The sequence below is a fragment of the Lemur catta genome, chromosome 9 (genome assembly GCF_020740605.2).
Source record: "Lemur catta isolate mLemCat1 chromosome 9, mLemCat1.pri, whole genome shotgun sequence".
Lineage (NCBI taxonomy): Eukaryota > Metazoa > Chordata > Mammalia > Primates > Lemuridae > Lemur > Lemur catta.
The window spans coordinates 81499247-81522900 of NC_059136.1; the positions used below are offsets into that span (position 1 = coordinate 81499247).

Below are 23654 nucleotides of genomic sequence, written 5' to 3' on the forward strand. Positions count from 1 at the left end.
TCAGGGCCTTTGAACTTGCTTTCCTTTGCCTGGAAGGCTCTTTCCCCAGACACCCATTTGGCATTGCATATTTTTTTTTCCTTTTGCTGTATTTTTTTCTCCTTATGAATTATCATTATCTAACATAGTGTACATTTTGCATATTTTCTCCTTTGTGTGTCTCCCTCACTAGAGTGTCAGTTCCAAGGCAGTAAGGATTTTTGTCCCCTGTGTTAAGTGCTGTGTCTTCAGCATCTAGAACAGTACATAGACCACAATAGCCTCTTAATAAATAATCCAACACATGAAGGAAGGAATGACTGACCACCTTCCTGAGCTAAGGCACCCATTAGTCAGCTCAGGTGGGTGTGAGTGCAAAATCTAACTCCTGTCCTTGGAACCACCACCAGTGCCCCCAGTGAGGTCCTAGGCAAACGCAGTAGGGTCCCTTAAGCATCTCCACCCCTGCCACTGCATAGTAATATATAAATTGCTGGTGGCCCCTGGAAATGTGAATGTCGTCCCAAGACTCGATTCAGTTATGATTTCACCAAAAACTCTTATACTTTTTGGAACTTTATTTCAAAAGTACATTTTCAGCATATTTAGTCTGTTTTCGGGATACTTATTTTCCCAGGGAATTTCCTATGTTCTGCACTGTGTGTACTGAGCACCAAATTAGGGTTTTTAGGAATATATTTTGGCACTGGGAAATACATTAAAAGCTTCCATTTTTTGTCTTTTATGTCCATAGCTTCTTCCCGCAGGGCTTTAAACTTTGTAGCTGGTGGTGTTTCAGTGGGGCCAGAGCCCCCTTCTGCCAAAAGCCACCAACTCTTAAATCAAGCCCGGCTCCCCTCCCCCAGTGATCTCATTGTCCCGGTTTAAAACAAATTTGGAAGCTAAAAAACAACCAAGCCCAGAAGGCAAAAATGAGAACCTAAAGTTTGGCTCTTAAGCAGACAAACAAAAAGGTGGATGCCTTCTCAAAAATGGGAAAAGGAAAGTTCACACCGGTGGAGGAGACTGAGTTTCAGGCTATCTGAAGGAAGGTAACTACAATTTCTAATTTGAGAGCCAGTGCACTTAGCACAAGTGAACACGTTACCCAGCTCTGTTGTGAGGTGTTGCAGTATCTTAACAATTTCCATTCTTGTAACAGTCAAAGTTTTTAATAGGTAAGCATTAAGGTAGTAATATTATAGTTCTCATTAAAATTTTTTAAAAAGCAAGCTTCCCAAGGCGTTTATACCATCATTTGTAAGCTCACACAAAGGCTCATAGGATACGTATTTTGCATATTTGAAGTTTGTTCAACATAGTATTTTTCTATTTATAACTGAAATGAGCAACAATACTAGAAACACATTTTACATAGATATTTTAACGCTTTTTTTATTCCTAAATGTGCTCATGAGGCTTTTTAAAAATACCCTTGATTTTTGAATCTCTCTTCATTAAAATCATTCTGCAGAAATTCTCCTGATAAAGAATGAGGATTTCCTTGTTGCCACTACACCAAACTTAGCTTTAATGAAGTCACTGTGAAGTGAGTTTGCTATCTGCAGGTAAAGCTTGAAGGTGTTGACACTTAATTAGAGCTCACCGAGAGATTGACCGATACTTCAAATGAGGACCTGGGCACAAAAAGTTTTAAATGAAGCTAGCAGGAGAAAACAAATACAGGATGTGGAAGAATAATAGGGACAATGGAGTCATTAACAGTCTTTAGAAGATAACTGACTTCTCTGTTAGTCATGGAGATTTACAACGAAATTAGCTTAAGAAAAGCATCTTAACACCCTGCTTTTCCAAAGAATTCTTCCCACCCTCAGAGGTAACTAGGGAATTCTAGGTCAGCTTTGATTCCTTGAATTAAATTCTTTTTAACATATCTTTTCCTCTTCTAGGAGTCCCCCAACTTCCTCCTCCTTTCTGTTCGTTCTCCCAAGAGAGAAAATTTCTCCATCATGGCACTATGGTTTTTTTTGGGGGGGTGGGGTGGGGTGGAGGGTACACTAACCACACATTGTTAAAAAGTAGTTTGCCAGCAACATAGAAATTGCATTTCTGGTTAGATAAATATCAGAAATTTCTGCTCTTGGTTTAGTAAATCTTTAAACCTCAAAGTATACTGTTGAAAACACAACTATCATTCATCTTCTAAAATAAGATTAAATTAATAACTGAGAAGTTCCCAACCATGTTTTCCAAGAATGACCTGTTTTTAAAATGTTAAATTCATAGTCAGCATGTGAGGGCTCCTAGACTTGCTTTTCCTTTTTTCTTATCTGAGGTTATGGACCTCAGGAGAGCAGGGGAGGGTTACAAGGTCAAAGTCTTTTCCTCTTTGGAACTTGCTGCTTGCTGTGAGAGGGCTGCCTGGAAAATAGATGCTTTAGAGAAGAGGTTGGGGGTCACAATTTTAATTCTGTTAAGGAACAGCTGGTTTGAGTTTCTTTCCAGTTCTATCTCCTGCTCCCTTCCTCACAAATCCATGGAGAGAGAAGAATTTGTTCAGAAGGAACCAACAACATAAAAATATACCATCAATTACTGTAGTGCTTTACATACGTCATCTCTGTTACAAAGTTGAATGCTAAGTGCTATAGAGATGGGCTAGATTTTATAAAATTTACTATATCTGAAACGTGACCAGAGCTGTAGCCAGAAGAACCTTTTAAAATACAGGATGTGTGCCTGGAAATTTCTTTTAATAATATTTTTAAACTAAAACTTTAATGGAAATAAGTACAATAAAGGCCTCTGGGGTACTGGAGCCTGACTGCAAAGAGGGGAACATGGCTGAAATATGAAAGCCAAGTGTGTGTTATGCATTTCTGGACTAGAGACCTTGTCTGTCTGCAGATTAGTATGTCTTCATTCATTCAGCAAATGTTTATTGCGTGCCTACTCTCTCCACAACTACGCTAGGGGCTGCGATACGGTGGGTGGTAAGGTGTGTGGGTGCTCCAGTGCCGACAGGTGCATGCACATTAATTCAGTCCAATAAAGCTGCAGCCACAAGTATGGCCTGCTGCTCTGATAGTTTACACACTGTTTGGGATTGAAAAATCAGGTCTGTTCAAAATAACAAGATACTTAGTCCACTAAGTCCGGTATGTAAGACGAATATGTAATGATAGTAAAGCAGTGAAAAATAACACGAAAAGAGTAAAAAACACAAAACAAAACAAAAAAAACCCAAACAGTAAAAAAACACCTCATGGCTTGATTATTTTTATTTAGGATTTGAAGTCTCCCATGGTTTTGATTTTTTTTTTAATCCTACGCACATACACACACACACACACACACACACACACACACACACACACACACACACACAAACACACAGAATAAAACTTACATCTCTCAAATAAATGGCAAACCAGTAACAGATTTTTCGTCTGGGCTCCTCAGCACACTGGCCTCAGGCTGTGTTGGTGTGTGGCTCAACAGCAATCAGAGGTCATAATTTCATTGGCAGTTAGCATCAGGTTTAATTTTTCTAGCATGTTACATTTACCAAAATGTCTGGTTTCAGTTATGCTTAGGCACTGACTGAATCAGCTTTGAGCAGCATGATGTCTTAGGGTACCTGAGGTTTATGGAACACATATGCTAATTGTTTTCAATCACTTTCCTTTCTAAACACAAAAATGTGTTTTCTGAAGCTGAAGCACAGTAGTCCTTAATGACACAGCTTCTTTCTTGTAGTAGAGGAGGACCCTAAGTAGGTAAAAATGTCAATTTAACAAGACTGCCACCTACTGATTGACATAGTTGAAAAATACTCCAATTAAGGAGTTTTTAAAAATTGGTACGTGTGGTTTTTCAAAAAAATGGAGATGCTTTTTAAAAAATTGACGTGTATCATTTTAATTGCATTTTAGGAATGTGACCAAGTTCACATAGACGATGTTTCTTCAGATGATAATGGACAAGACCTAAGGTGGGCACACTGAAATATGAAGTCCTTGTCCCCCTTTTATAGTTTAATTGCTCACCTAATTAAGATGAACTTTCTGTTCGGTTAACTTTGGGCTTTTCTTGCATCTAAACAGCACATATAACTTTGGAACAGATGGCTTTCCTGCTGCAGCAACCAGTGCTAATTTATGCTTGGCCACTGGCGTCCGGGGCGGTGTGGACTGGATGAGAAAGTTGGCCTTCCGCTACCGACGGGTAAAAGAGATCTACAACACCTACAAAAATAATGTTGGAGGCAAGTGACTCCCACCAGTATTTCAGTGGGTTACTTAAGACAGTCTAGATAAAATTCTAGAAGTACCATACACTTGTGTGTCACACTGTTGTATATATAATAGCTTTTTCAGGGCAGTTTCATCTAACTGGCCATTATTCTGCTGTGATTTAGTGACAGAAATATTAGACTAGATCCAGCTGCCCTGGCTGGTCTAGTCTACCCCTGGCTCCATGACCTAGTCGTGTGACCTGGGGCAAGTTTCTTGGCATCTCTGACATTTCAGTTGTCCTTCCAAAGAAGATTAGCAACCCTTGCCCAAATCACAGATGGGTTGTTAAGCTCCTTCTACCTGGTAGGTGCTTCTGTTAGTTTGGATCTTTCCATTGTGATTCAAAATGGCTTTAGCATAAAAAGGAAATATATTGACAATAATGAAAAGTTTCGGGATGATGTTGGTTTCTGGATATTATAGCATGCCTGTATCCAGGTGCTCAAACGAGGCCAGCAGGAGAGCCTAGGCTGTCCTTTGGGAAGGAGTCATGCTAGGTCCGTCTGTCCCAAGAAGCAGTAAAATGACCACCAGTAGATCCAGGTTTATATTTCACCAGTTTAGCACCTCCATAGGGGGAAGAGAGGGAGAGATATCTTTCCCAATAGATTCAACCAAAGTTCCAAGACTGACTTTACTGGCCAAGTCAAGGCCAGAAGCTTACCTGGGGTTGGTGGGGTTGGGTCTGGCCAAACTACAAGTTAGAGGAATGGGGAAGAGTGGACTCCCCAAAAGGAAGAAAAAACTTCTATAACCAGAAGAAACAATGCTAGGAATGCAAAATCAGTAGATGTTTCCTATAATATTAAATAAATATTTGCCCACTGAATGATAGTACGTGAAAAATATTTGTGTACTATAAACCCCCCAAGGGTAGTGTTAGCAATACTATTAAATGTTTGTTCTGTGTAAAGCCCAAGAGACATGTTAGTAAGGAAGTAGCTCATCCTGTGCTTTTAAATCCTCAGGTCTGCTTGGTCCGGCTAAGAGGGAAGCCTGGCTACAGTTGAGGGCCGAGATTGAAGCCCTGACAGACTCCTGGTTGACACTGGCCCTGAAAGCACTCTCACTCATTCACTCCCGGTGAGGCTGCCCGTGGGGCCTTTGCTGACAAGTGGGCGCTGCTCATGCCTGTTCATTTTGGAGATTTATTTTTCAACAGTCTTTTCTTCTTCCTGTTCTCATAGGACGAACTGTGTGAATATCTTAGTAACAACTACTCAGCTTATCCCAGCATTGGCGAAAGTCCTGCTGTATGGATTAGGAATTGTATTTCCAATAGAAAATATTTACAGTGCAACTAAAATAGGTGAGCCGCATTTTTTTTTTCTTTTTAAACAATCAACCCTCTTCCTTCAGGCTAGTTAAAATGAAAGGCAACAAATGAGACTTTTTTTTTTTTCCAGAATGCTAAATAGGTCAGAAAACTAGAAGAATAATTTAACCAATTTGCAAAATTGGCTTTAGTCATTAAGAGAAATAGAAAGCATAATCCATGTAGTTGAAGCCATAAGACTTTACTTCAGTAAAATGTTGTTTTATTTTGTTTTTAATTCTGTATATATCAACAATTGAGTTCCCATTGTTGTGGAGATGTAAAAAAAAAAATAAGCTTCTTGCATGAAGGAAACATTTAGGAGGAAAAGAAATGTAGTTAGAATATAAACCAAGGCAGAATAAAAGTAGGGGTAGAAGGAAGACATGGCTTTCTCTCAGGGAAGCAGACATCTCACTGACTACAATCCAGTGTGAGAAAGGAGGAAGAAAATGAGCATTTATCAGTTATCTCCTAGATGTCCAGAACTGTGCTAAGCATTTTATTTGTTAAAGTCAATCTTCACAGTCTTCCCACTTTGCAAATGAGGAAACCAAAGCTCAGAGTCTTAAGTAAATTGTTCAAGTCAATAGCAAGCAAAGCTAAGGGACTCTCTGACTCCAAGGTCCAGACTCCTTTCCATGCCTGAGAGAGGCTCCTCCTGCTTAAGTGTCTGAGCAAGCTTCACTCCCAGAGGAGGCAGAGGGCAAGGGTCAGGGAAAGCCAAAGAGAAGGAGGACATTTGAGCTGGGTAGAGAAGGGCAGATGAGAGTTTACCAGGTAGACGGGCCAGTGAGAACAAAGGGCCAGAGACATTAATGTGTTCCCTACAGAGGGACTTGGGAGTGGTCCCAGGTGGCTAGTGTGCAGTGCTCATGGGGAGCTGAAGCCAGAAAGGTGGATGTGGGTTTAGTCATCAGTGGCCTTGTATGTTACCCTAAGAAGATGGGTGTTATCCTAGCCCAGGGGAAGGGGAATGAGCATCCTAGTCGCTGGGAAGGCAGCTGTCTGTGGAAGCTCAACCCTATCTAAATAAAAAGGGGCCAAAATGGGGTCCCTGTAGGCCTAACTTCCATATGTCTGCACTGATATTCCTCCTGTACTTCTTTAAAGTATTACTAAGTGATCACTAAAGAATCACTGGTATAATGATTTATTCATAGTCTGACTTCTTGCTAGACTGTAATATTCTTGAGGACTGGGTTTATCGCTCTTGCTCATCATAGTAGCTGCAGCACCCAGCACATAGTAGGTCCTCAATAAATGTTTGTTGCATGAAATGGATGAATAGATGGCCATTTATTTTGAGGAAAGCTGACAGAGAGGTTTCTTTCAGGCAGCTGGGTCAGATGTGACATGATTAACAGATGGGGAAATCAGGTTTGATCTCATCAGTGTTGAGTTGGAAGAGCCTATGGGGTATTCAGGTGGACCTTTCAAGCTGGAGATACGTATCTGGAGTTTGAAAATGACTGATGCTTCCTGAGTGGGGCCAAGAATAGAATGCTGGAAAATACTTGTAAAAAGAAAGGAATATACCAAATAGAATAGAATTCCCAGGAGCCCATTACAACCAGAATTTTTATATGTTCCCATGTTCCATAAAAATAGCAATCAGCATTAAGTCATATGTTTATCCTATTTTCATCTATATCAATAGAGGAATTATATTGTGTTTTGTAAACAGGGATTGGGGTAAAAGTTTACCAGTGCATGAAAGGTGGAACAAATGCCAAAGAAGCATACAGTACAGAAGGATAGTGCTTAGCTTCCCAGAAGGAAAGTACAAGTAATATTACATGTCTTGTGCATGGAGGTTTAATCCTGAATAACCTAAAAGTGGAAATATAATAAGAAAGTACAGTGACAATCCAGTAAGGATTAAGTTTTGTTTTGGGGTTTTTATTTTTTTGAGACAGTATCGCTCTGTTGCTGGGGCTAGAGTGCAGTGGCATCATCATAGCTCACTGCAGCCTCAAGCTCCTGGGCTCCAGCGATCCTCCTGCCTCAGCCTCTGAGTGGCTGGAACTACAGGCTGGCGCCACCGTGCTGGCTATTTTATTTTGTGTAGAGATGGGGTCTCACTATTGCCCAGGCTGGTCTCAAACTCTTGGCCTCAAGCAGTCTTCCCACCTCAGCCTCTCAAAGTGGTAGGATTACAAATGTGAGCCACCACACCCAGCCAGATTATTTTTAAATGGGCATTTTGTTTGAAGTATTAGGCTTTAAATTATTTTTTTAGTACAGAATAAAAATTATAATTAAAAAAAATGTAGTGGCAGAAATTATCTCAAAACCGGAAATCATCTCACTTTTCTCTGATATTTTAATGAGAAAAGTAGAGATTGAAACTCCTGTCACTTTGGGTAATTTTGCCATCAGATAAGATCTGTGTGGGGATCAGTGCAGAAAACCCAGTAATTTTCACTGTAGGCAGCATGCCAAAGTCATAGGGGAAGATGACTGGTATCTCATTTAACAGAGCTGTGATGCTCGTTCAGACAAAATAGATTCATCAAAATGAATACTTTATTTAAGACTTCTAATTAACTTCTAATTAAATCATCTTCATTTTCTTAATCTTTATTGTGAAAAATTTCTACATGACCCAAAATTCACAAAGAAGCCTATAGTAGATAATATATAGACAATACTTTTTTTGTCCACCACCACTTCACCTTTAAATACCATTGTTTACCTTCCTTTTTCCACATGAGGGAAACTTTGCAAAAACACATAAGCATTTCCCTGTTAGGAGGGAAACAAGTTTCATGACATCTAAGTTTTTGGTTGCATGTATTTGCAGTGAAGACTATACCTTATTTCTTAAAGTGATTTAATATTTCACAGTTTAGCGGGCAACTAAAGAAGCATTGAAATTGCATCCTTTGAATAAGGCTGGCTCTATTTCATTCTGTCAGATGCAAACTAGAGATTTTAGTGCAAAATACAAATATAAAGCAGACATTTGTTTAAGCAAACAAGCAATTTGTTCATGTGTATATCTGATCCTTATTTGAAAGAGGTGCAGGCCTCGCTCAGCCATTCACATTTGAAAACTATAAACTGCCCATTGTCCATTAAAATGACCCTATTGGCAGCCCACGTCTTGGAACACCAGCTTCTTCTCGAGGAAGAAACAATGCCTGCATTAACTGCGGGGATGTGCTGACAGTGTAGCCGCCACGGGAGCCCAGACTAAGTCATGACATGGGAAAGATAATAGACAGATAAAGGTATTCTGTTACCTTCATCCCACTTTTCCTCCAGGGAAGTGCTTCATTGAACATTAGAAGCCTGGGTAAGGCAGGCATGATCTCGCCGTAGTACCCCAAATTACCTGACATTTGTTTCAGGAGAAGTTTGATGAGAATATTTCAGGTATACACATTAGGCTTTGGGGCTCTTTCATACAACCTGGAAGTGAAGGGATAAACTAATCTCAGTGCTTGTTTTTTCATGCTATAACAAAACCAAATCCAGTTATTTTATCATTCTCATTGGTCTTTGGATTGGATATTATTTTTAGAGTTTGATATATAATGAAATATTTTTTAAACCAAGGTAAAACATGTTGCCAGAATTGCATGCCTTTGTTTAGTCTCAGCTTGTAGGGAAAAAAGTACTACTGTGAAAGAACACTGTTTTCTCGAATTGCTACGCTGTGATTGACTAGATCCACGTTTTAATAAATGAGTCCTTGGGAAAAGAGTATCTAAACTATCAGTTTCCAAGGGACAGGACACCACACTGCCAATTAATTTACAATTTTTAATGTATTGTGCTGTTCTGCATACCACCCAAGTGGCATAAAGACACACTCCTAGTTGCACAAGTGGGATAGGATTGAATCAGGGCAGGAAGGAAACAATTAATATAAAAAGCTCGAGCGGGCCGGGCGCGGTGGCTCACGCCTGTAATCCTAGCACTCTGGGAGGCCAAGGTGGGTGGATCGCTTGAGCTCAGGAGTTCGAGACCAGCCTGAGCAAAAGCGAGACCCCGTTTCTACCAAAAATAGAAAGAAATTATCTAGCCAACTAAAATATATATAGAAAAAAAAAATTAGCTGGGCATGGTGGCACATGCCTGTAGTCCCAGCTACTTGGGAGGCTGAGGCAGGAGGATCGCCTAAGCCCAGGAGTTTGAGGTTGCTGTGAGCTAGGCTGACGCCACGGCACTCACTCTAGCCCAGGCAACAAAGCAAAACTCTGTCTCAAAAAATAAAAAAAATAAAAAGCTCGAGCGCTATCACATTGAGTTACCCAAACTTTACATCTAATATGATTTATTTTTATTCATCAGGAAAGGAAAGCTGTTTTGAAAGGATAATTCAAAGGTTTGGAAGAAAAGTGGTGTATGTTGTCATAGGAGATGGTGTGGAAGAAGAACAAGGAGCAAAAAAGGTGAGCATTCCCAGATGGTGCATCTTGTCCCATGTACTTTTTGTTAGTCCTCAGAATTCTCATAACTGTATCATTTAAACAAGTTTCATTTCTCTGAAACTATGCATGTGTGTAGAACTGTAAGCACTAAAAATTGGTAGAATAGGATTCGATAAATATGAAGTGATATTTTTCAATAGTGGTGTGTACAAGCTTGAGCCACAGGTGGTCGGACTTCAGAGAATGTAGACTCTGGGAGCAGAAATGAAGGCTCGGCGGTGTAGCCATCACCCAGAACAGAGAGAACACACGTGCCTGACTCGTACCAGTGCCCTCTTCCCGCCCCACCCCATGGCAGACATTGCCAGGTGATTCAAACCTTGTTAGCTGAGCCTGGACACAGCCTGAGAACCTTTCAGACATCCTTCAGAAAACCCTCTGCTGGTTGGTCAGAGCTGGCTTGCAAGATGAAAACTATCTGCTGCCCTCAAGAACTTGATGCCTTCTTTTACTGTGAGCTCAGCGCCTGCCTCCCTCAGGGCACGTGTAAAGGGGGAAGGGAGTGGACCCAACTATAATCTCTTGGCTCCCAGTTCACCCATTACACTTCACTATATTCTTCTGAATCCCTGTGAGTATAATTCTATCATTCCTCTTAGCAAAAGCTTTCTCATTATGCGTTGCATTTTTATTAGGTCATTAAATATGTCCTAATGTCCTATTTTGAATCAGAAGTTTAGTTTATTATATCTCAAACAAGAAGTGGTACAGTTAATCAAAGTATGTGCCTAAACTATGGACCGTTTTGCCATCTTAAGGGTAGCTTGTTTATGCCAGCAGCGAAGAAGCCTGGAGAGCAAGTGTCAATGAAATCACAAAAGGTATTTTCCATAGCTTGTTAAGAATTGAATATTTTTCCTTGCAAGAAGTGATCCAAAGCCTGGAAGAAGTGGTAATCAGTTGGTGCAAGATCTGGTGAATATGGTGGATGACAAGTCCAGCCTCTCTAGTTTGAGCAGCATTGTTTTTTGCGACATGTGGTCTTGCAAGAGGATTGGCCTGTTTCTATCGACCAGTCTCAGCTGCTTAATTGCAAGCATCCTCATCATTTCATCTAATTGGTTGCAGTAGACATCCCCTATAATTGATTGACCAGGTTTCATGAAGCTGTAGTGGATAATACCAGCCCTGGACCACCAGACAGACACCATTAGCTTTTTTTGATGAATATTTGGTTTTGGACTGTGTTTTGGCACTTCATCTTTATCCAACCATTGTGCTGAATGTTTGCAATTGTCAAAAAGAATCTATTTTTCATCACACGTAACAATACAGTGTAGAATGGTTCGCCTTTATGTCATGACAGCAAAGGCAAGCTTCGAGATGATGTCCCTTCTGATGCTTATGTAATTCATGTGGTACCCATCTGTCTAGTTTCTTTACCTTGCTGATTTGTTTCAAATGGTCCAATATTGTTGGAATGATAATGTCAAACCTTGCTGCTAATGCACATGTAGGTTAAGATGGATTTTCTTCCACTACAGCTTTCAGCTCATCATTATCCACCTTGGTCTCAGGTCACCCACATGGCTCATTTTTCAAGATTAAAATCACCAGAACGGAACTTCTCAAACCACTGATGTACTCTTCATTCATTAGCCACATCCTTCCCAAACACCTTGATGATATTTCAAGCTGTCTGCACTGTATTGGTTCCACGATGAAACTCATATTCAAAAATAACATGAATTCTTTACTTATCCATGGTTTCACAAAAATTGCTGTTACAAAAATGTGAAAGACAATCACAAGTCAAAACATGTGTTTGAAAGACTGAGGATGTACCTTCACAATAGGGAAAAAAAAAAACAAGTGTCAAAGTGAAATTTCAGAGATATCAACTGTCAAACTTATTACTTAAGGAAATTGGACATTTCATACTTAATGACCTAATAAAGGAGAGGATCACTTCCATAGCTTGGCACTTAGAGTCTTTAACAATCTGGCACAACCTGCCTTTCTGATCTTTCTCCCCCACATCTTATGCTGAAGTCTCATTCATCATGCCCGGCCCTCTTTGCTGTTGCCTCTCCTTGGAATGATCTTTTCCCAACAGTGCCCTTCTGTCACTGTTTTATACATTTCAAAATTCAATTCGTGCACCAGCTTTTCTATTCCCTCTGTTTTTAAGGGCTTAATTATAGTAGCATTTGCTTTTACTGGAGAAGCTGTAATGGTAAATAGCTTGGATTCTTTAGTGAGACACCTGGGTTTGAATTATGGCTCTGCCGCTTACCCGTTCTGTGACTAAAGTATTTGCTCGCTTTGAAGAACAGTTTAAATTGTTTCCACTTCTTATCTTTGGACATGTCGTTCTTTTTATACAGGGCACACACGTACACCAAAAAGAAATTAGATAGCCACCTGCAAAGAATATCTTCTTTGAACTTTTTTACTATGAAAAAGGCGTCCTAGCTCTCACATTTGATTTTGTGGATGACTTTATGTAATGAGTCCAAAAACATCTGCTGCAAACAAACTCTTTGCACCTTGAGACCTGCCTCTGTGTGTATAAAATGTACAGAGTTTTCAGGTTCAGATACCTAATAATCTTACAAAAGATTCAGATATTATCAATCTATCACTCAGAGTGATAGATTGAACATTCCTTTATTATTTCTAACTTTATTGAAGCAGAATTTTTGTTTAGCCTTTTGAGGTTAACTAGTATTTAAACAGCAGTACCTGAGCATGAGTTGAGAGACAAGGATCTAATAATTCATAATAAATAATGAGCATTTTTAAAGTGGAGTACTGCACAGAAGTAGAGAATGTTTAATGTTTAATTTTGGGAAAATATTTAATTTAGGGGGAAAGACTACAATTCAACAATATCCCATTTTAAAAACTATGTGTAAAAATTAAAGCTAAAGAAATAAATTGAGATGCTATCCATCTTGCAGGATTGATAATAATCCTAATGGTGAGTAACAAGAATTGCTACCAGTTAGAAAACCGTTATCTCAGTTTTTCTTTTAGGTGTTCCTATTTATCATCTCATTAAATACAATAATTCGATGAGGAAAAAATCTTTAGACCCATTTTACAGATGAGAAAACTGAGGCACAATAAGGATTAATAATTTGACCAAGATCACACTGCTAGAAAGTGGCCAAATAGGATTTGAACCCAGTTATTTCCTCTGGCCATAAGATTTAGCACAAAGTTCCTTCAAACCATAAACCACATTTATATATCTTAAATATGACTTGATTTTTAAAAAGAGTTTACATGCATATTTTTAAAATTTTTAAAGTACAATTTTTATTTCATTCATTTTGGGAGATAGATATGTCTTTCCCTAAATTTACATTCATGATTAAAGTTTTTAAAACACATTAATCTGATGTTTAAGTACTGAGCAATTTAGGTTAACAGTGAACAAGTTCTGCACATTTGAGCACTAAAATGTTCTGTCAAATCAAAACACTTTGTATTTTAAAATTGATTTTAACCATTTAGCTTGCCTCTCTTAGTTTCTGTGTCCTTTTAAAATCTAGTACAACACTCTCCTCTTTTCTCTATGGAGATGTCTTTCATCTCCCTAAAAATGTTCTTTTGCTAGAGGTAGGTACTTTTTTTAATCCCAGAAACACAAACCAGTAAGTAAATCTGCCAGTTGCCTATTTTGGGAATGGTCAATTGAAGTCTATTCTGTCATCCTTATTCTTTTTGCCAATGTAGTCCAAGGGTTGTCATCAGTAATTTAATCTATAATTTGTATCATGAAAAAATACCCCTTTCAAAGAGAAGTTAGAATACCTCTGTTTTGTAAGAGAACAACCTCATTCTAAAAGGATCTCTTGCAAGAGTTTTCTGTGAGTGCCTCTTTGTTCCTAGAAAGACTGTGGAAAGCCACCTACCTATTTCCATAGTCTTCCACTGACATTTATTTGTCTTTTCTTGTCAAAATCTACCAGGCTTTCTTTTTTTTTTTTTCCTTTTACCGTAAAATGCTTTGTTTCCCTAATACAACATGGTTTGAGTGAAAATAATTAGACATAGGTATTATCACAAAAAAATCAAAATGCAATAGTCTCCTATACACTATGCTGACATCTAGTTTTCATTTCTTGAGTAAAAGTGGCCTTGCAATTAGGGAAGTATTTGTGCCTCCATATGCAAACTTTTTAGAGATAATGTATGCATATGAAAGCACAGATATGTTTTTTTGGTCCCCACTCCTACAAATGGTCACTATACACTTTTCTGTACCTGCTTTTTTTCACTTCATCTGTCCTGGCAGTTATTCCCTATCAGTGCACAGAGCTCTGCGTTTCTAATCCTTCTAAGTGACTGCGTCAGTATTCCATTATGTGTATGTGCTATTATTTAACCAGTCCCTGGGGGCTGAACAATTAGCTGGTTTCCAGTATTTACTGTTACAAACAGTTCAACAGTTAAGGGTCTTTATTTGGTTCATGTATGTGCAAGTATGTCTGTGGGTTAAATTCCTGGAAATGCAACACTTGGGTCAGAGAGTATATGCTTTAAAATTTTTGAAACATTTTAACAGATTTTTAATAATTCAGCAAAATTCACTTTACATGTGGGTATTCACGTACCTAGCTTTTTATATGACTGATGTTATGTATAACCAGGGGGCAAAATACCAGATGGGGAAGGGTGGGATAAGATTTGGAAAGTTGCTCCTGTAGACAAGAGGAGCAGGAAAAATGTGTCATAGTTTTCCCACAGGCAGTATTTTAGTTCTAGAGACCAAAAAGCATGTGCTTCTTTAGGCCTTTAGGTACCCACTTCTCTCAACATGTCTAATCTTGATAAACTAATGATATACATGTTACAGTTCAAGCATCATTTCTGTTAAGATTTGTGGGCAGCTGTTTTTAGTCTCAGGGCTCCAGTGACTTCAAGAAATATCTCCACTTAGGCATCCCATGTTGTACCCATCTGAATACAAGCAAATAAAGTCAGTTGTCTCAACCCAGTTTGCCCACTCAAACTCTCTTTGGGCTTCTCTACTTCCAACCCATCAGCGAGTCACCTGAATTCTCTCTTCACAATGTGTCTCTCATCCATTGCACTCACTCCATTTCCACTGTCACTCTGCCTACTTTCTCTGCCACCCGCCAGACACACCTCCAGTCCATTCTTCCCTGGCTGCTGCCGTAAATTGCTTAAAATACCTCCCCTTCCCTGTGTCTCCCAGCTTTGAGTGTTAGCCTCTCTTTCATTTATTATATTAATACAAGATAGGAATTTAAACTCCTTAGATATTCCAAGCACTTCTACCTTGAAAAACCTCCTTCCTTAACATCTCTATAATGAACACACCATTCCAGCCCCACCACTTCCAGACTAATCACTCCTAACTGGGAATCCCACCTCCTTCCCCTCTGCCTCTGCAGCTCAGCTAAGCTCTCTTCTCTCTGAATTTGTCATTTTGATTCTGAATTCCTCACTGCCTTACAGTGTAATGAAACTGTTTCATCACATATGTCTTGCCTGCTGAGCAGTTCTTGGCATTGGGGACGTATGTGTTCTGTGTACTACATATCTGCTGTAGCAGTGGTGCTATACAGTAATATACTATTTTGATAATAAAGTCATAGATTTTATTAAAGCTAGAAGCAACCCTGAGTCATTTCCCCTAAACCCTATTTTGGGGGTCTTAGGGCTCCAGGGAGAATGTGCCATAGTTGAAGGTCACATAGAGAATGCTGGAGTTGAGAGTAAAACCCAGGTCTCCTCATTTTAGCATGTGTTTTTCTTTTCCCCTTTTGCCACTATTTCTCTCTGATTTCATATAAGAAAAATTTGTTCCAGTGGCTAAACACTGATGCAAGAAAAAAAACTTCACTTTGCACCCATTTGTCTTGGGAAACTCTGATATATGCAAAAATATTTTTTGCATATTATCATTGTGCAATATTAGTTCTAATCATTAATAGGAACTTATTACCTATTCTCTCCCCTAGACTCAGTCTCCCTATAATCACTCATTTAATATTAAAGGTACATTTCTTTGAGAGGCCCACTATTTTTCATGTGTGTGTGAGAGAGAATGAAACTGTTGACTCTAGTAGACTTCCTGTTATGAGAGAATGCTGAGGATAGAGTTGCTGTCCTCAGCAACTGGGGTGGGAGTGTCCCCAGAGCCTGCCAGTTCTCTGTCACAGGTACCTAAGGTTCACCAGTTCTCACTGAAAAACCTTTGGTACTTTTGCTCAAGTGAATGGCCCCATCACCAATGCATGGTAACGAGTTGTCTGTAATATACCACGGGCACGTTTCACCAGTTGAACTCATTTCACAGTGCCACTTGACCATGTGGCTCTTACTAATACTCTCTACAGGAAGACTAAAGCCATCAGTGCCTCAGTGCAAGTAAACAAGCCAATTCAGGCTCCTTGTGGGTAATCTCACCTTTCCACATAGTGTTGAATATGTAGTACACACAACTGTTTAAAAGTAAAACAGTTTAAATTAAATGTGCTCCAGGCTGGCATCAACCCCACACCTGTCAGAAGATGAGACACACAGCCATTGGACCAGTTCTTTGTTTACTGTGGAAGTAAATGCCCCGTTTACACTTTAACCTCATACCAAAGAATTAGCTGGATTTTTTTCAGTTCTTTTTTCTATTTCTCTGCCAGTCATGGCATTCTTCAATGTCTGCTTCTGAGTACACCAATAGCTTTCAGATTCGTATTATTAATGGTTGCATATATGGAGAACTTGTCTGTGAGAAACATATCTAACTTCAGATAATTAGCATGTGAATGAATTTGACTAAACCTGCTCTGAAAACATTCTACCTCTCACTAGTATTTGTGTATGTTTCTATGAAGTTAATTGTCTGAAAAGTTTCTGGATGACTATCTGAAGAGCCTTCAGCATTCTTTGTTACGTCCTATTATAATGGTACTTAAGATCAATAGATATACTGTGTAGTATTTCTTTATTCAGTTGCTGATAAGAAGCAGCTTTGGGGAAGGGCAATGAATCACTGGCAAATATAATAAAGAACATAAGAAAAACACAAGTTAATTAGAAATAAAAAGGATAATAAATACCAAATGGACAGTTAAATGGAAATAATGTTTTTCTATAAAAATGATTTGTCTAAAATGGATTAGAGATTAAGTAGTAAAATAAGCAGGATGCTGAATGGTACATACTGTATATACACATAAAGTCAAGTATGTTTGAGTATGTACATATATAGAATTGTTATGAACAAATAGGGAAATGTTTATGGTGGCTATGTTTGGGTAGTAGGATAAGAAATTGTATTTCTTTATGTGATTTATATTATGCAAATATTTTATAATATGCATGAATTTCTGCTTTAATAAGAAAAAAGGAAGAAAGCTTTCTGTGTTGTAACTGATCAAACTGTTTTGATCAGCAGAACATGGATAGGATGGTATCTGTGTGTTTTAACCTGTGCTATGCTGCTGGTAATTTACACAGCTGAATACAAAGGCCACAGAGAGGCCTTAGGAGGCAGTACAGCATATGGGCTTCAGATTCAGTCCTGGTATGAATCTTAGCTCTGCTCCTTCTCTAAGCCTCAGTTTCTTCATTGGTAAAATAGTAGTACCTATCTATCTCTGAGGCACTTAGCACAGTGCCTAATACAATACCCAATAAATCATAACTGTCATTATCATTAATAAACTCTTTAACAGGGTTTACCAGGCCCAGCACCATCTGGCTCCTGCAGCCAGTCATGTCTCCAGCTATGTCTTTTCTCTCATAACCAGCTAGTATGCTAATAATGAATTTCTCCATTATCTTCTGTCCCCTAACCCACACAGCCATAAGAGTGCTTTTCTGAATGTTTATCCTTTCATACCTAGCTCAACTGTCACCTCCTCTTTTCAGACATTGCCCCAGTCCCCTAGGCAAAGGTAATTGCCCTTCTCCCACTCCTCTTAGAACATGTAAATGAACACTTGTGATTGTTGTACATTTCTCCTACTCACCCAGACTGTGAGGGGGTAGTCTAGGTGCATCTCTGGATCTTCTACACCTAGCACAGTGTGCCCTGTAAGAACGAATGCACAGTGGTATATCTTACAATCTAAAGAGACCCTTAGTACTAATTTCTGGACTATTCTATTATTAAAGGATAACAGAGATAGATAATCCAAAAAATCTTGAGTTTGGAAAGGTCTACATTTAATATTGGAATGTGGTATATGATCTTAGCAGATGATTAGAGGCAAAGACATTGTTAATGAACAATAGTTTGTATGCCAATATATAACATCTGTGTAAACTATATCAAAGTAGTAGCTTCCACAGTTACCTACAGATTAAAAAAAACCCTACTTCTACTGTTTGCTTCCCTGCTAAATTCTCCCGTAAGTCTGAAGTTTTCCCAAATTTTTCAGAACTATAATTTCAGATTATACTCTGGTCTCCATATTTTTTGTGTAAAACCACCTATTTTTCTATGAGCTAAACAGAATTTTGTTCTCAGAAAGGTGATTATCTTTATTTAAGAAAAAGATTTGGCTGGTGCAAAAGTACTTACTATACTGGTTTTGAGCGTGAAAGTTTATCATCATGTTTTCACCTTTTGTGGATAAGGTAACTTCTGTTTTTGACCTGTTTTTCTTGCCTCTGGTTTATTCAGGTGCTTCACAAGCATTCCCATCATTTAAACTAGATTTTTAGATTGATGGCTTAAACTACAGAACAAACAACCTTAGATATTTATTTAAATTTTTTCTTACTTGGTAAAGCCATTTTAAGGTCAATGTGAAGAATAACTGATGGAAATAAATGAAAAAATATTGCTTCATATTAATATACAAACAAGATTATGTTAGGAAAAAATCTAAAATATTACCAACTAAGGAAAACTGCTAAAACTCATAAAATACAAGCTTTTTAAACTTTCGGCACTAAAAAACCTACTGGATACATATGTGTTCAGCAACATTCTTTTATTTAAAGACCAAGTTAAGAAATATCCATCACCTTCTTAAAAGAAACAGACTCTAGGTTACATTTTAAAACTGAGTCCAGTATTCTTAGGGGAGGATTAAGGTTGAATTTTTGTTTTAAATAGATGTGATGTTAAGGTATGAGCTGGCAGTTTTCACAACACTGAGAAAAGGGGTGAGCGGTGCCGTGGATTTCAGGGGTTGGAAGGGCTTGTGCCGTGCTCGTCCCCGTCCTTACCATGTGTCTGCCCCTCTCTGCAGCACGCTATGCCCTTCTGGAGGATCTCCAGCCACTCGGACCTCATGGCCCTACATCACGCCTTGGAACTGGAGTACCTGTAACAGCGCATGGCACTTTGAAACCGCACACCTGCTCTGTGACCAGGGACAAATCCACCAAGCCTGCGTGTCTCGTCAGCGCTGGACTCCAGAACTTAGAGATTTCAACATACTGATGCACAGCTGCTGCCGGTCTTGACCTCTGCCCTTGTGGGAAATGGAGGACCACATCTATTTCTTCAGAACAGCTGTTGACTCCAGTACTGTGAATCCAGTGAAAATAAGCCATGACAATGTTCTAGCACAGTGTAATGTGTCTTTGCCACATTAACTACACGGTTCAAACCTGTGAAGAAAGGACCTGCAGACACTTCAGTTTTAGCATTTTCAATGTGACATAAACAGCTTCTCCAATACAGAAAACTTGATTGCACAAAAAAGACTGAAATGTGTTTCCTGAATACCAGTGGAGGAATTGTCTTATAAAGAAGGTTTACTTTATGGTGTCTCATACCCAGGGTAATCTGTACATCTCTACTTATTTATGAACAGACTTTTTTAAAACAGCTTTATTGAGGAATAATTCACATACCATACAGTTCACCCAAGCAGACTTTTTTGGCATCAAATAATTGAAGAGACAATAGCAGTAGAAATAAGTGATTAAAGTCCTTTGCCTCACAACGTGGCAAGTACGGTACTTTCAATTTTAGCATATGGCAAAGTAGTTTAAAGTATGTCTAATTTAAACGTATAATATGTACATCACTGAGACAATCATGTACAGAAAGAATTTTTGGTGTAAATTTGTAATAATGGATGATTCTTTTACATATTGTTTAGGGAAATGATATTGAAAGGTAGCAATGCCTTGGTAGTGAAGCATGAGGCAACACGTGCACAAACTCATGTGCTGTGCCTTATTCCGAGTATTGGTATAAATATGTAGATCATGGATTTTTTTTTTTTAGATAATGTTGTCAAGACCAAAAGCATGGATGTCAAGTGTCAATAAGGATTCTGTTTTCTAAATGATTTTTCCCATCTGTTCTTCTAAATTTTTAAAATGCTGTTATGAGGGCCTTGATAAAATAATACAGCAGTTTCGTAAATAATTTGAAAAAAATAAAAAGTCTTCTTACCACCTCATTATTTCATTTCAATAATGTATTATATGTAACTACTTAGAAAAAATTATTGTTCAAATGCTTCTTCCCACAGAAAGAATATAGATGATAGATATATTTTATTAATAAAATGGTTCATGAATTGGAGACTAGCAAAGTTTTCACATGCTCAGAATTATTATTATGTCTGCATTTTCTTACTTAAATAAAGGAATACTTTACCATGTATCTGGAAATCAGCAAAACTTTGCATTACTCCCTATGTTCATATTCTGTCTTCCTCCCCCTCCCAGAGGAAAGTTCATTGCCAGCAGTGAACATGGCCTGGTCATTATCACCATGGAAATGATGTTCCTCTCCACCTGCATTGTGTATTACATGACAAGCATAAATCTGGGAAATTAAAATATTACCTTTATTGTACCATAAGAAAGCTTCTCCAAAATGATCAGTTTGGGCACTATTTTCTCACATCTAAAGCTTACCATTGTCATGAAATTACTCTTAGGATGAATTTTCTTAATACTGGGGGAAAATACACCAGGTATGATGCAAAGTAGCTGAAGAGCTACTCCATCCTTCTCTGAGGTTTCATGTTGCTGCTAGAATTAGTATTTGTGAATTCTCCAAATTGTTTAAATTAATAATTGGGTTTCTTTTTTTTTTCCTTTTTTGCTTGAAACAAAGAGAAGTTAACAGTTTTTTAACCTTTTCATTTTACGTTTTTGTACTCCGCAGACTGAAAAGACAGTTTATCTTGGCCTTACTGTATAAAGGTGTGTTGTGTCCACAATCGTGTACAGAATTTTTCTTCATTAATTTTGTGTTTAAGTTAATAAAATTGATTTGTGAAGTACTATAAGCTCCTTCACTGTCAGTATCATCATCTTTTTCTTTTGGTTATATGAAATAGCAGGATCTTGGTTGCAGTAGAGCACACGAAGTCCAACAAAAGGAAGTTGTATGAAGCAATTGCAGTGATGGCTTTATCAATCCTTCAGGCGGACTACACTTGAAGGCTAACAGCTGTTTCTTTGATCACTGTTAAGAACTGATGAATGGGAAAGCACTTTACTTCCCCCAAAACTATAAAAACTGTACACTCAACTCATTTATCTGCAAAAGAACAGAATTCAGCATAAAGCATCTTGGATTGTGGAGATTTAGCCACTTAAATACCCAAGGGACAGCAATCTAAAGCACTTCTGTCCATAAAGAACACCCACAACATATACCTCTGTGATTTGGCCAGATTAATCACTGACAGAGCTATAAAACAGCACAATTTGCTTCCTCCTGAGAATTTAATCTCAAAAACACATTAATATATGCAAACACACGAAAATCAAGCATGCAGTTGTCTAGCCCAATTGCCAGGCCCCTGATGTGTATTTTTCACATGCACACATCAGGCCAAGTGGCCTGGATAATGAGCTGTCTTAGCGTGTGCAGGCACCCCAAGAATGAAGAGAGTTTGGAGAAATTGTTTAAAGAGAGGCGGGGGTGAGGAGTGAAGGGATTGTTGGGTCTCAGGTGGACAGGCAAAAATGGCATAGTCTCAGAAGATGAATTTTCTAAAGCATCACTTCTAACATGACACAACCGCATTAAAGTGTTTAAATAGCTTTCCTTTGATCATGGATTAGAGCTCAGATTCTTCCCCCTGGCAGTCTAAAGCCTCCACATACAGTGTCTACTTTCTTCCCAGCATTCTCTCTCAATACGAAATGATCTAGCACACTAGGCTAGTGCGCTGGGCTCTGTAGTGGGCCAAACAGCCCTCAAGCATCTCTGCTCAGAGCACCCCATCGCCCACAATGACTCCTCCACACTCATTCCACCCAAATCTTGTCCAGCTCCTGTCCCTCCTCCTCTGCAGAGCCTTCTTTCCTCCCATAGCGTGAGAGTTAGTGCCTTGTCTTGACCTTCTCCTGCCCTGTCTATGCCTGTACTGGAAGTCCACATTCCATTCAGTAAGAACTCTCAGGGCCACCACAGTGTGGCCTGGTCCTAAAGTGCTGAGAATAGGACATCCCTGCCCCCAGGACTGAGTTTACAGTGGAGTTGGTAGAAACAGACAACGAATGCATTACTGAATGAATGAACAAGCTACAAGTTCTTTATGGAAAATAGAACAGAACATGGGTCAGTGAGAGGCGTAAGCCACCTGGGGCAGGATGCAGAGCCCAGACGTCTGGGCTGAGACCAACTGCTAAGAGGTGGGCAGAATGTAAAGCGAGGGGCGGAGCACGCAGGAAAGGCCCTCAGAGGAGAACACTTCTGTTCTGTGTATTCTGGAAGTGAAAACTACTCCCGAGGAGAGGACTGAGAGATGACTGTGCAGGGAGGGAGACCAGGAAGGCCTTGAGGTCAGGGTCAGGGTTTGGACGCTATTCTAAGTGAAATAGGAGGCCACTGCACACCCTGGTCTAGTTTACTCTCTGAAAGGGTCACTCTCGCTGCTGGGAGGAGGCGCTGGACAGGAGCCAGGGAAGGCGGGGGCAGCAGTTACCGGGCTATCAGGGCGGTCCTGGGGGGCAGTGTCGGATTCGGACAAGGATGATGGAATGGAAGCCTGGGTTTGTTTTTAGTGATGGATAAATACTTGCTGTAGGTCAGATGGCGGGAACTGTGAGACACAAGTGGAGCTGGGACTCATACAGGGTAAGGGGTCTCAGCACCACCCTGAGATGGTTCAGCTAGTGGTTAGGAGCCGGCGTCAGGGCCCGGGGTGCCTGCAATCCCAGCTGCCCTGTCACAGCGGCCAAGTTATTTAACTTCTGAGCCTGTTTCCCCATCTATAAAAATGGAATAATATCTACTTCAGAGGATTATTATGAAGACAAAATAAGTTAATACCTATATGTACAGTGCTTGGGACACTGCCTGACAAATCCTCTAGCATGGCCTGTTATTAGGCTAAGTTTTCACAGACCTTTCTTCCCCTCAGCTGAAGAACCAGCTACTTGAACGCTCATACCCTGCAGATGTCCACTGCGTCCTTCTGGCCTGGTCTAGAAAACAAGCCAAAAAAGACAGTCTGGTTCCTGACCTTGAGCATCGGGACAGTGGCTATTAAGGAATTCATTACAATTCCAGGAAGGCTCAGTGAGCAGTCCTGGTGGAGCCCAGGGTAGGGCTGGGCAAAACTGCCCGAACAACTGACGTCCCAGCGGAGACCTGAAGGCTGGGATGGAGGTGGTCCAAGCAAGGCAGGGAGAAGAGCAGAGCAGCCCAGAGTGAGAAGGTGCAGCAAGCCGGGGAAGGAGACAGAGGACAGCCAGGGACTAATGGTCCAGGGCTCAGAGTGAGGGGTCGGGTGGCCAGGAGAG

General features: G+C 39.5%; 1 protein-coding gene across 1 annotated transcript in view; it reads left to right on the top strand.

Annotated features, from left to right (window-relative positions):
• EYA1 (EYA transcriptional coactivator and phosphatase 1) overlaps positions 1 to 21180 on the top strand; it is a 150772-nt gene extending 129592 nt beyond the window's left edge. The window contains exons 12-17 of the mRNA XM_045560905.1: positions 3876 to 3934; positions 4047 to 4207; positions 5207 to 5321; positions 5426 to 5547; positions 9856 to 9956; positions 19178 to 21180. Coding sequence (XP_045416861.1) covers positions 3876 to 3934; positions 4047 to 4207; positions 5207 to 5321; positions 5426 to 5547; positions 9856 to 9956; positions 19178 to 19258 — 639 coding nt within the window. The 3' untranslated portion in view covers positions 19259 to 21180. The remainder of the gene's footprint in view (positions 1 to 3875; positions 3935 to 4046; positions 4208 to 5206; positions 5322 to 5425; positions 5548 to 9855; positions 9957 to 19177) is intronic.
• Positions 21181 to 23654: the final 2474 nt, after the last annotated feature.